We start from the raw sequence: 13876 nt of genomic DNA on the forward strand, positions 1-13876 counted from the left end.
AGGAGTGATTATGACAGTGGGAAAAGGAGAGAGAACCACTCACATCTTATCCAGGAACCTGCTCCGGGGGGCATTGGATGCTAATGGGTTCTTAGCCAAGGCCATAACATCTTCAGCCCAGTCCTATGGGAGGCAAGAGATGAGAGCAGGGTCCAGGACCCATCATAATCCCAAAGGGATGCCCCTTCTTCTGCCTTTTCTTTTGAACTGAGGCCAAGGGCTCTCATCAAGGGTGGGGAACCTGAGGCCTTGAGGCCACTAGGTTATCAAGTTCTGCCCTTTGACTGGATCCAAACCTCACGGAACAAATCCAATTAATAAAAGAATTAGTTCTGTAAAATTTGGACTCAATCAAAAGACCACACCCAAGGACCTAGAGGGACACAGGTTTACCTATTCTAGAGGTGGCAGGCTGCCCTCTCCTCCTATGAGCCAGTACAGTGTATCCTGGGACCTTTCCTCACAACCTTTTTTTTGGGGGGGGGGGCATTGAGGTTAAGTGACTTCACCAGGGTCACACACAGCTAATAAGTGTCTGACGCTGGACTTGAACTCTCAGGTCTTCCTCTCTACAGGGCTGGAGCTTTATCGACTGCACCACCTAGTTGCCCCTCCTCACCCCCCTCTCTCTCACACACACACACACAAACCTTGCTGACATTCTCTTTGTAGGAGACAAAGTTATGGAAGGTCAGGTCCACCATGTCTGGGCCAGACACCACAGTCAGTGTCTTCAGCAGGAAGGTGTTATCAGGGAAATCCAAGTTGAAAACCTCCCGAAGTTTCTGGGTCTGCAATAGCCCCATTCAGAAACAGTTTGAAGTGTAGGGGGCGTAGTGAGGGAGGGGGCAAGCTAGGAGACTGTCCCCCACCCCAACCCTAGCTTCATGTCATTCTCAGCACCTCCTCTCCCAAGGATTTCATCCACCGATGATATCCTACTCAGTTCAGGGGAGGCCCTAAACAACACATCCCTCCAGCCCTTCCTGAGAACCATTTCCTCTTCTCTCCTTCATTATCAAAAGGGAGGAGGGAAGGGAAAGCTGAGACATCCAGTGTGGGAGAGGTTTGCCAAGGTGTCAGACTACCTTCGGGGGTCCTGTTTCCCAGCCCCCGGGAACCAAGCTCCCTGCTCCTCACCCTCCCCCAAATTTCCCTACCAGTCTCACCTGAGCAGCCCAATGTAAGTGAAGCCTTATGTAGGCAGCAACCAGGGGACTCTGATCAAGTCTGGGGAGCTCCAGGGACAGGGGTGGTTTGCAGAGATAAACTCTAGACAAAACTATCCCTCTCTTTTTCCTCCCTGACCTCTCCCAGCTCCTTGTCCATTTTTTTTTTCATGAGAGGAAGAAAGGACAGCATCTCCCCAAAAGCTTGAGGAAAGGCCAAGGATGGAAGAATGGTACAGGCATCTATCTGAGAATATATTCCTTTAGGCCCTGGATCTAATTCTTGCTAACTAGCCCAGGGAAATTCCCTTCTTGCTCAGAATTTTAGGTATTCCAGCCCCAACCTGCTCCAGGGTCTGCTCCCCGCCCACCCCTTATTCTATGCCCTTGGCTCAATTTCTTCTCTGTACTTTAGCTTTGGGCCCTTCCCTTCCTCCTCTCCTGCCCCAGCAGGACCCACACAGCCCTATTTACCTTGGGCATCTTAGCAAACTTTCCAAACCGAGTGTCCCGAACGCTGGTGACATCCAGGAACTCCATCTCCTGGGATAATCCGGGTTTGAGAAGAAGATAGAGATAGAAAGGAGTGAGACAAAGTTAGGATGAGAGAGTAGGGCTATCAGAGCCCCGAAAATGATCTGTTCAAATACACCCTCTGGGTAAGGCAAGTCTGACTATAGATATCCAAACCCCTTTTCTTCCTAGAAATAGATGGTGTACTTAGAGTGGACCATGAAACAGCCCTCCTGCTTCAGGATTTCTTCCCCTTTTCTCTTCTTAATAGCCATTTGATCAGTCTTATCTTGCCCCAGTCTTCCTTTCTTCCCTTTAGAGCTGACTAAAGGGTAGAACTCTGACTCAGGGGTTAGAAGATTTAGGATCTGACCCAAACTCAGTCACTAAATAGCTGTGTTACCTTGGACAAGTCATTGCCTTCTCTGAACCTCAGCTGCCTCTTCTGCAAAATGAGGGACTGATACTCTAAATGATTTTTATTGCCTCTTCTGACTCTAAAATCTTAATATTTGACCTGTGTGGGGACCTAAGGAAGGACAGCCACTCCTTCAATCTCTGGACTCTGTCTTGGCTTCTCTTTTCCTCCCTTCAATCATCCTGGTGGGGGCTGGCTCAGATCTTCCCTTTGTGGACTTTAGGTATTCCCAACATTTTGCTTGTCAGATCACCTCAAACCCAGTCCTCTCCTTCCCAAGGATGCTGGGGTCCTGCTGTTCTTTGAGAGGAAATGGCACCCTGACTCCCTGTTCAGAGCTGATCATCTGGGCACTGTCTCTGGATCTAGATTCCAGCTCTGCCCAGAGGCAGGGACCAGGCAGTCCTTTTCCTTCTGTTCCTGTGGGAAGCCTGAGAGTTTGACCTTCCATAGCTTAGCTCCCTCTGGGGCTTCTCTCTTCCACATGCCTCTTTAAACTCTCTCCTGTTGGAATAAGCTTAAGGTTGTATGCAAAAGCAGAGGGAAAGGAGTTAAGGGCTGCCCTCACCTTGCTTTGATATGTCCAGTACAAGTAATAGCCCTTGGGATCCACTCGAAGGATGACGGGGGATGCCATTGAAGTCTCCTGTAGGGAAAGGAGCTCAGTTCTGCAGTCCAGCACCCACCTTCCTCCATCCCCTCCCCTCCCTATCTCCAGTTTATCCTTTACCCCTTCTCTCTTCCTTAGACCAAGCTGAACTGCTTCAAGGCACCATGAGATTTGTTCTTGGCTCCAGCTCTCTCATAAAAAGATAGTTCTTTTCTTTGCCAAGGTAAACCCTCCTCTGTGCATCCTTGATCCTATCCTTTCTTCTCTAACAGAATCAACCCTACTTTCTCTCTTCAAATGAGAGATTCTCTCTTCTCATCTAATCTCCTTATCTGCTGGTTTTTTCCCTGCTGCCCATAAACATTCTCATATCTCTCTCATCCTTAATCTGACCATACCCTCTAGCAATAGTTGTATATCTCTCCTCCTTTTCCCAGCTAAATTCATTGAGAAAGCTGTCTGCCTTGGAGCCTCTGTCTTCTAACTCCTAATCCCTTTGCAGCCTGGCTTTGGACTCCATCATTCACCTGAGACTGTTGTCTCTAATGATCCTAGCGATCTCTTAATTGCCATATCTCATGGCCTTTACTCAAAAGATCCTCATCTGTCTCCACATCTGGTTTCTCTGCAGCTCTCCGACACAGCCCATAACCCTTTTCTGTTGGACACTCTCTCCCCTAAGCATTACCCAGACATCCACAGCAGCCTCACAAGCAAAATCCCTTTTCCCCTCCCCAGTTCTCAGCATTCCCAAATCCTGCCCCCAGATCCATCCTTGTCTGTGACAGGGGTCCCTCAGGAGGTGGGCTCTGCACTCCCAGGGTGGTAATTAATGTATAAGAGCCCTCCTCGATGCCCTTTACCTTTTGGGTGGAAAAGAATGAGTTGCAAAGAATAAGCAGGCATGAAGAAATTGTGAGCTGCATTGTAAATACCACGTCTACTATCTTTCCCAAAACATATAACCATCTCTGGAACATCCCTATTTTGGTCCAGGATACAGTCATACTTCTAGTTTCTCGGCTAGCAACCCTCTACAATCCCTCTTGATTTCTCTGGGCCCTCTATAGACCCAAATCTATTACAATAGCCTCCTAATTGATCTTACTTCCAGGCTTCCCCCAGCTCTAGCCCTTCCTCCACAAGGAAGCTAAATTGAAATTCCCAGCTCTTGGCTCTGGCCAAGTCACTCTCCTGCTTGATACACTCCAGTTGCTCCCTATTGATTCAATAATCAAAAATGATTTCATCTTCATCTCATCCTTTTAAATGTCTATTTCTATGTGAGTTTTATAATGTACATGATTAATAGTGCTATAGCACACAAATACAAATAGGGATAGGAACCAGACCTGGCATTTCGTTGATGTAGCTGCAAATCTGCATTGGTGGTAGGTTTTTCCTCATCTGGGGAATAATGAATGATAAACCTCCCTCTACCAATGCAGACTTGCAACTCCTCTGTGACTTATGGTTCTAGAGAGCTTCCTGGGACTCAGACAGGTAAAATGCCCAGAGTCACACAGCTAGCATATGTCAGGCAATCGATCTCAGGTCTTTCTGACTCCAGAAGCAGCTCTCTATCCAATGTGCCATGCTATAAAGATATGTAATTTAGAACTAAGTAAATATATAAAATACATAGAATCAAATATATATAAAATCTAACATTATGTATAAACGTTATATAATATAAATTATATATCATGTCATAGATTATATGTAAATGACATGTAGCATTATATTATATGCTCTATATTATATATACAAAATATATTATAGGTAATGTTATATATTATACAAATAATATATAGCATAATATTATATATTACATATAAATAAAATAGAATATATATGTTGTACATTATATATATATATAATTTATAAATTGGTAAATAAACGCATATTGTGTTTTTATGCACAATTTTTTTTAATTGATAGGTATATATCATCAAAAAAGTTTGGAAACCACTGGAGTAAAGTCCCATAGCCTGACACCCATAATCCTCTTCAGTCTTGCCCTTATTTTTCTAACCTTATCTCCCATGATAAAGTAAACCTTCTTGACCCATTTTGGTGTCAAACAAATATGCCACATACATTCCCACCTCCATATCTTTGTTTGTATTATTCTCATATAATAGACACCTATATGTATATACATACATACATGCATGCATGCATACACATATACACAAACATTTCCATTTCTTCATCTGTAAAATGGGGATAATAATAGCACCTACCTTCCAGAGTTGTTGTGAGGATCAAATGAAATAATAATTGTAAAGCTCTTAGCACAATGCCTGGCACATAGTAAGCATTATATAAATGTTAGCTTTTTATTTATTTATTTACTTTTTTGGAGAGGGGAAGGCAGGGCAATTGGGGTTAAGTGACTTGCCCAAGGTCACATGGCTAGTAAGTGTGTCAAGTGTCTGAGGCTGGATTTGAACTCAGGTCCTCATGACTCCAGGGCCAGTGCTCTATTCACTGCACCACCTAGCCTCTCCTATTTATTTTTTATTTATATATTTGTAATATGATATATTTTTATGTAATATATTTTATATATTATATAATATTTTTATTTCTTTATCATTATTATTATACATATATAGAACAATGATGGCGTATATACATATATAGAACACATCTAAGTTTGCAAAATAAAATTCACATCCTTGTAAAGTAGGCATTATGGGTATTACCACTCGCATTTTACAGATAAGGAAACAAAGCCCCAGCTAGGCTAAGTGACTTTTCTAGTCATAGAGCTAGTAGGTGCTGTGGAGCTCGGTCAGGCATCTACATACACCAAGGTCATCCACTGCATCCTGAACCATGCAAGGCCAGTGGTCTTGACTTTTGTCTTGTAAGGAAGAGAGAGTGAGGCTGATGACTTTGTGTAACTCTGCCTCAATTAAATCCAATTCATTCACAAGTCAATATGTCACCCATGATGTCACTGGTCCTCTTCGAAAAAGAAGGTCAAGCAACAACCACAACAGCTAGTAGGCGTTGAAGGGGGGATTTGAACTGAGGTCTTCCTGACTCCAAGTCCAGCATTCAATTTGCTACATACCATCCTGCAGTTTTCTAAGCCCCATTCTTTATTCAAGGTCCAGTTCCAGCCCCACCTCCTCCCTGAAGTATTCTTTGACCATCCCAGTTGGAGAGAACTTTCCCTCATCTGAAGTCTTTTAGCACCCTATGAAAGGTCATGTCATCCCCCCTATTCAATAAACTCTTGTGCCTCCCTGTTACCTCCAGGATCAAATGTACACTTCTCTATTTGGCTTTGATGGCCCCTCATAATCTGACCTCTTCCTACTGAGAGAAATTATTATAATACTATTATATTAATAACCAATTATTAAATTGGAATTCAGGCTTCTTTCTCCTTCTCTTTCCTCATTAAGGCCTCATGAAAGTCCAGCTCTTTCAATGTCTCTGAAGGACGTGAGTGACTGATGAGATTATTTCTAGCCCTCAAGGAACATGCTCTTCAAGCTTGGACAGGACCTCCACTCAATTAGGAAATCTAACTTCTGTTTAGCATACAAAAGGAATCCAATCTGGGTGAGTTCTTACCCTGGAGAAAGGAGCCCCTGTCCTTGTACCCCTCATTGGAGTTTAGGGTGGCCCAGCTCATCAAAGAGAAAACTAACCAGAGAGATCTAGTTGGAGATGGATTCCTCTGTCTAGATTGTTGGAGGTGCTGAGTCTTACAATCAAGCCATATTCTCAGCAGGCAGAACTAAAGCCCACCTATTCATCCATTGGGGGTCTTTGGTTACTAAGAGAAACCACTGACCATCAATTAATTACTGGCTAGCCTAATGAACAAACTGTTAATTACTCAGAAACTCTGTCTTGAGTTGAGGTCTTTCATTCCTCTCACTAATTTTACAATCTTCTTACACCTCTCTCCCCTCCACACACTCTGTGAGCCCATGTAACTGGCCTTCTTTGCTGTGCTTATCCCAAAGGATGCTCCATTTCCTCAGTCAGGGCATTTTCACTGACTATCTCCCATGCTTGGGATCCTCTCCTTCCTCATCTCTGCCTCCAGCTCCCCTGAATTCCTTTACTGTCTACAATCAGCCTCCTCTGATCCCCTAGTACCTTCCCTCAGAAATATTCTTCAATGCATCCTGTCTATATCTAGTTGGTACATGGTTGTTTGCATGTTGTCTCCCCCTATAGCCTGAGCTCCTTCAGAACAAAAGCTCTCTGGGAGAGCTTTCACCCTTCTTTGCATCCCTAGAGCTTAACGCAGTATCTGGTACATAGTAGGCATTTAATAAATGCTTCTTGGCTTGACTTTGTGTGTTATAACCTATTTTCAAGGTGATGGGGAAAGCTGATTGTATCTAAACACTTTGGGCAAAGTGGAAAAAAGAAAAATTTCAGCTTTGATGTAAGAGAAAACTGCCTAACAATTTGAGCTGTCCAAAAACTCTCTTAGACAAGAGTGATTTCACAGCCCCCTTCACTAAAGGTCTGGATGGTCATTTGTTGGAGACATAGTAGAGGGGATTCCTGTTGAGGCCTAAAAGATCGCTTCTAACTCTGAGACGCTGTGATACTTAAATTCATTTTATTTCCTGCGCAAAACCATTTTGGTGGAAAGGGGTAGAGGGAAGGGAAATCTAGTTGGGCAAATCATTAATAATGTATGTGGGGTAACAAAAGCCCAACAGTATTTAGGAGGCTTCCTAATTAGCTGAAAGTAAGCCTGAGATTGAGGGACAGGCAAATGAGCTTGAGCCAGAATATCCCAGAATAAAGATGGCTAACTTAAATGAAACAAATACTAACAAAAATATAAAATACATAGATTAACAGAATGAGGAATTTTAATTTTCATTGTCGTTTGTGTCCGATTCTTCATGACCCCATTTGGGGTTTTCTTGGCAGAGACACTACAGCAGTTTGCCATTTCCTTCTCCAGCTCATTTTATAGATGAGGAAACTGAGGCAAACAAGGTTAAGTGACATTCCCAGGGTCATTCAGCTAGTAAGTGTCTGAGGCCAGATTTGAGCTCAAGAAGATGAGTCTTCCTGATTCTAAGCCCAATGCTCTATCCACTGTATTACTTAGTGTAGAATAACCCAGTCTCAGAAAAAGTAATTGAGCAAGCTATGAATGAACTCCCAATGAAAAAACTCAGGCTCAGATGGATTTACCAACAAATTCCATCAATCAAAACAGCTAACCCCAACACTATAGGAATTGTTTCAAAAATAGGAAAAAAAGACAGTATCCTTCCAAACTTTCTATGAAACAATGCAGTCCTAATACCTAACCCAGGAGAGTTAAAACAGAATGAAAAACAAATAGACCAATATTTCTAATGAATATTGATGTAAAACATGAAGTAAAATATTAACAAAAAGGCTACTGTCAGTGAATGATCTTTTCAGGAGATAATCACTATGACTGTGTTAGAATTCAGGGTTGGTTCAACGTTAAGAAAATGATAGATAAAATAGGCTATATTGATCACAAAAACAACAAATATAGAAAAGCTGTTGACAAAATATAACAGGTAGTTTTATTTAAAAAAACTAGAAAGCATAGGAATAAATTAACCTTTCTTTAATACGATTAAAAAAAACTATGGAAAACAAAAACAAAACTCGCTTTACCTATAATGGAAAAATAATAGAGGCCTTTCCAATATAATCTAGGGTAAAGTAAGGGTATCCACTGCCATCACTATTATTCCATAAAGTTCTGAACCTCCTTAGCAACAAGGCAAGAAAAAGAAATGGAGGGAATAAGACTGGGCAGAGAGGAAACAAATCATTACACTTTGCATGCAAATAAAATGAGATAATATATGTAAAGTGCTTTGCAAAACTTAAAGCATCATGCAAATGCTGGTTGTTGTTATTATTATTGCTTCTCTCACTCATTTGCCTCTTATTATACCAAGCATCCTTTAGTTATCTTTTTATGAATGTCCTGTCCTGCCAGCTACACTGTAAGTTACTTAAGGGAATCATATAATCAATAGATTTAGAGCTCAAAGGACATCAAATCCCACCCACTCCTCCCCATTTTTTTTTTCTTTTTGGAGGGGGGTAGGCAGGGCAATTGGGGTTAAGTGACTTGCCCAAGGTCACTTAAGGCACTCAAGTGTCTAAAGTCAAATTTGGACTCAGGTCCTCCTGACTCCAGGGCCAGTGCTCTATTCACTGCACCACCTAACTACCCCCCTTCTCCACATTTTACCCATAAGTAAACTGAGGTCAAGAAAAAGCGAAGCAACTTGACCAAGGCCCACAAGTACACTTATCCCTTTCACATCTCTACTTTCTGCATTGAGGTTTTCTATATATCTCAGGTCAGTTTATAAGAAATTAAACGGGAATATTTTGGAGTTTTGCAGAAGCCACAGACAACACACAAAGGCCAGCAGATGATACAGAGCCTATGACCAAAAACTTGACCTCAATTTTACAATAAGGTACTGTAAATACCCCATCAAAGAAAAAGAAAAAATTCAGATTTCTTCTCTGGTACAAAGGGACAGCCAAAAAATTTTACATGGATTTTCCAGCTTGTGAGGGAACTGTACCCCTATCCTGGATGTGGATGGGATAACTGTAGTAAGTGGTAGAGCTGGGATTTCAGCCCAGGTCCCTGGACTCCAAATCTAATGCTTTTCCCATTATACCAACAATGCCTCCCAAAGAAGGGATGTGTCCTTTGCCTCATTGTATGCCAGCTGCTGTTGACTAGCATAGTGCCCTGAATGAAGTAGGTGCTTAATAAATGTTTCTTTGTTGAATTCACTAAGTGGCCTGATTCCTGGAAACCCCTACCACCTCTTTTTACTCAATGGTTCTTCCCCTTTTCCCCCCCACAAAAAAACCCTATCCCCTCCCATAGTCCTATACCTCAGGGGCCAAGGCCTGTCACCAAGGGGACAAGAATCACTCTCATTCAAAGTGATACTAACTAGAGAGGCCCAGTGCCCCAGACTTCTTGTCTGATAGATTATCAGCCCTGCTGTTGCTTCAGACCAAAGAATTCAGGACTCAGGTCTCAGGGCACTAACTACCCATGTGACTTTGGCAGGTCCCAACTTCTCTGGTCCTCCGTTTCTGCATTTATAAAATGCAGGAATTGAATCAGGTGAAATTATAGGCTCTTTTCAACTCTAAATCTATGATTCTGTGATATACTATATATGGGGGTTGGCCTAAAAGACTTTTGGAGGTCCCTTGGGGCTACTTTGATCCTGTGACCTTATGCCATCTGAGTCTTGTCACCAGGAAGGAAGCTTCTGACCAAGAACAACCGATCTACATCCCAAGGTCTAGGAAAGCTTTCCTCCCTGGGCCTTCTCTTTTCTTCCTCCAGGATTCGGGGGCTCAGGGAGTTTGGTGCACAGCTTTGATTTCCAGAATCAGAAGAACTCCCTTGGAGAGAGGACTTCTTGGGTCCAGCCTGGCACCCTTGCCTCATGTCTGATCCTTCCACACCCTTCCAGCTCCCCAGGCCCTGCAGCCACCCTCACATCTCTTCTTCCTCCCACTGTTTCCTCAGAGGACAGTTCCTGGTTTTCTTGTTAGTGGCCCAAACAAAGAAGTTTTAGGGGGTCAAAAAGGGGACAAATTATAGGGAGACACAGCAGGGTTAGGGGATGTGAAGAATCCTGGATATGTTGTAGAGGTACTAGCAGACCAATGCCTCAACTGGTGTGTCATGTAGGTAATGAAGCAAATTCTCCCTTTTGGGGGGAGGGGCAGGGGAGATTAAGTGACTTGCCCAAGGTCACATTGCTAGGTAAGTGTCAACTGTCTGAGGTCACATTTGAACTCATGTCTTCCTGACTTCAGGGGCAGTGCTCTATTCATTGTACCACCTAGCTGCCCCTCAAATTCTCCTTCTTTCAGGGTGATGGGACAGACATAAGAAAGCTGAGCCCTGAAGCAAAGAAAAGCATTATCAGATAGCTCTATTCTCCCCTTTACTAGCTGTGACAGCATGGAGGCTCTGGGTGTAGGAAGTCCTCCTGGGGGTCTTCCATGATCTCACTCTATTTGCTCCCTTCCCCTCCCAAGCTGTAGCCTGAGGGAGCCGAGCAAGGCCAAGCATCTCTTGGCAGCCCCTGCTCGCTGGTCCCAGTGACCCCTCTGCTCTGGAAGAGGAAGAGATAGAGGGCCAGAATCCTACTAGAGGGCCAGAGGACTACTGAACAGGAGGGCTAGAAAAGGAATCCTGAACATGAGACTTCGAGACAGGGTTCTGGGATTCCATCATAGCTCTGCCCCTACCTCCCTGCCTGACTGGATTCCAATCTTCTTCTGTAGATACACAAGGGATAGAGCCCTGGGACTGGAGTCAAGGAGACCTAAGTTCAAATCCAGCCTCAAACATTTACTAGTTGTGTGACCCTGGACAAGTCACCTAACCTCTCTCTGCCCCAGTTTCCTGAACTATGAAATGGGGATGATAATATAATAGGACCTACCTCCTAGGGTCGTTGTGAGGTTCAAATGAAATCTTAGCACAGTGACTGGCATATGATAGGCACTAGATAAATGCTCATTCCCTATATAATAGGCACTAGATAAATGCTCGTTCCCTATATAATAGGCACTAGATAAATGCTCGTTCCCCATATAATAGGCACTAGATAAATGCTCGTTCCCCATATAATAGGCACTAGATAAATGCTCGTTCCCCATGTAATAGGCACTAGATAAATGCTCGTTCCCCATGTAAGAGGCACTAGATAAATGCTCGTTCCCCATATAATATAGGCACTAGATAAATGCTCGTTCCCCATATAATAGGCACTAGATAAATGCTCGTTCCCCATATAATAGGCACTAGATAAATGCTCGTTCCCTATATAATAGGCACTAGATAAATGCTCATTCCCTTCCCTGTGCTTCTCTGTTGTCCCCCACCCTGATGCACCCCCCAATCAGAGAATAATTCTTAGTCTTCGAGTTGGCAATGGGAAGACGTGGGCAAATATTTTGAGATCACTAATAGAGACAGACTTGCCTTTCCAGTAACTGCTATGGAATGGCCGTGAACATGTTCAGGTATGCACATCTGTCCATACCATTAATATATAAGCTCCTTGGGGTGGCTAGGTGGTACAGTGAATAGCACACTGGTCCTAGAGTCAGGAGGACCTGAGTTCAAATCCAACCTCAGACACTTGACACACTAGCTGTGAGACCTTGGGCAAGTCAGTTAACGTCAATTGCCTTCCTTGCCCCTCCAAAAAGAAAAATAATATAAACTCCTTGTAGGCAGGAATGTTGATTCTGTCTTTATATCCCTTACCCCTCCCACAGTGCTTGGCTTACTAAGTGTTAGAAGCTTGATCGATTGAGATACCCTCTGAACCACACCCACCCAAGAGCACAGAGAATCACACAGAGACATGTACATATTTTCAAAAATGCCTCCTCACAATATGAATACAGCTACAACCACCTAGTGACACAAACAGATGAATCTGCCGATGAGGGGAACACATTTACACCCACAGGCACACCCCACACTTTGCCTTGGATGAAGCCCTCAGCCCCAAAGGGTGGGAGAAGCCAGACTCCACCCATTGATCTCCCCCTACTGAGCCCAGACAGTCCCCCTCCCAGCCTGACCTCAGTAGTTGCTAAGAAAGAGCTCCCCCCCGCAACTGGCTTCCTCCCAGGTTCAGGCCCCCCCACTCACATCATCCCACTTGATGAAGCGTTCTCCTCGGGTGAGATAGCCCTTCACCTCAGGGGGCAGTAGGACTGGATTGAGCAGAGACATGCTGTTGGATGAGGAGGGCAGTGCCGGCCAGTGGTAGGTGGGTGGGAGGCAGAGCAGAATGAAGCCCGTCTCACATGCTGCTCTCGCCCCAAGAAGCCCAGTCCGGAAGTCAGCACCCTCTTATAAGATCCTCGAAGTTTGGGGGCAGCAGCCAGGTATCTATCTGCATTGCAAATCAGTGGCTACCCGAGCACCTGTGCGCATTGGCAGGCCACAGGAGGAGCCCCGAATGGTCTAGGATGACTTTACTGACGCTTGCTGGGGAGGCCATAATTTCCTTCTCCCTTACCCCCTAACCTCCACCCCCAACACTTCCTGCCTCAGGACTTCCTTCTCCTACTTCCCTATCGTCCAAAAGCAACAGAATTAGATTGGGGGTGCTAGATTCAAGATCCCCCAAAGGGGCCCAGTGAGACCCTCAGAGAGAAAGAATGCTGGGACAATGGAAGAACAGAATGTGGTTTCACCCAGGTTAAAAGCACAGGACGGATCCCAGGAGACATCATAGGATCCTAGGCATCATACATTGAGAGTTGGAAGGGAACTCAGAGTCCATCTTGTCCAACCTTCTTATTTTGCAGATGAGGAAACTGAGGCCTAGGGTGGTAAGGTGACTTGTCAGAGGTCACTTCAGATAGTAAATGGCAGGGATGGAATTTGAACCAAAGCCCTGTTACTCCCAGTCCAGACCTGAATGGTAGGAACAGGGACAAAAGAGAGGATTATGGGGGGAGGGGGAACAGGGAAGAGCCAGCCCGAGGGAACCAGATTTAGGGTAATAGCTAGAGGCACTGGGTGTTTTGAATAAGCAAAATTTGCTAGGTGACCTAGTCACTCTTTCTCAGCGCTTCCTCCCCATGAAAATCAGATGTAAGTGAGGTAATCATCACCTCTCCAACATATACTCCTATCTCCTCTTTCAGAGTTTCCTTGTCTTGGCCCCTCAAGACCTGTCCTTTCCTCCTCCCCAGCTTCCCATTGTTACCCTTTGCAGGTTCACTGACAAAGGCTGTGACGATTGAATCCCTCTTTCTCATCTGTCCACCGGACGGTGGATGACAGCTCCTAGAACCGATTCATACCTCCCATCCAAACCTCCCGGGAATCTGAAGCCTTCCCAACAATCACTAGGCTCACTTCCCAAGGTCGCCCACCTCCATCCCACACTAACCCCCTGATGGATTGGGGACAGTAATTGTGTCCTCTTCTATGGAGCAGAGCAGAGACCTGACCCTAGCCCACTTCCTCTTGCCTAACTGACTCTAATCTTCCTCCATAGCAGCCCAGTAGGGGAAGCAAGGAGCGCCACCCACCAGCTTCCTTCCCCTACGAGGAGCCTGTCTGGCTGCCCCAGACTCCTCGTTGGG

General features: G+C 44.4%; 1 protein-coding gene across 1 annotated transcript in view; it reads right to left on the reverse strand.

Moving 5' to 3' along the window:
• PLCB2 (phospholipase C beta 2) overlaps window positions 1-13203 on the reverse strand; it is a 38469-nt gene extending 25266 nt beyond the window's left edge. Inside the window, exons 1-5 of the mRNA XM_069105735.1 lie at window positions 12426-13203; window positions 2669-2746; window positions 1644-1712; window positions 651-791; window positions 44-123 (exon numbers count right to left, since the gene is read on the reverse strand). Of these exons, the coding sequence (XP_068961836.1) occupies window positions 44-123; window positions 651-791; window positions 1644-1712; window positions 2669-2746; window positions 12426-12509 (452 nt within the window). The 5' untranslated portion in view covers window positions 12510-13203. The remainder of the gene's footprint in view (window positions 1-43; window positions 124-650; window positions 792-1643; window positions 1713-2668; window positions 2747-12425) is intronic.
• Between the last annotated feature and the right edge of the window lie 673 nt (window positions 13204-13876).

This window comes from Petaurus breviceps, unplaced genomic scaffold, assembly GCF_028583685.1.
Source record: "Petaurus breviceps papuanus isolate PSGF00001 unplaced genomic scaffold, PetGlider_PUasm1.0 77, whole genome shotgun sequence".
In the NCBI taxonomy this organism is placed as follows: domain Eukaryota; kingdom Metazoa; phylum Chordata; class Mammalia; order Diprotodontia; family Petauridae; genus Petaurus; species Petaurus breviceps.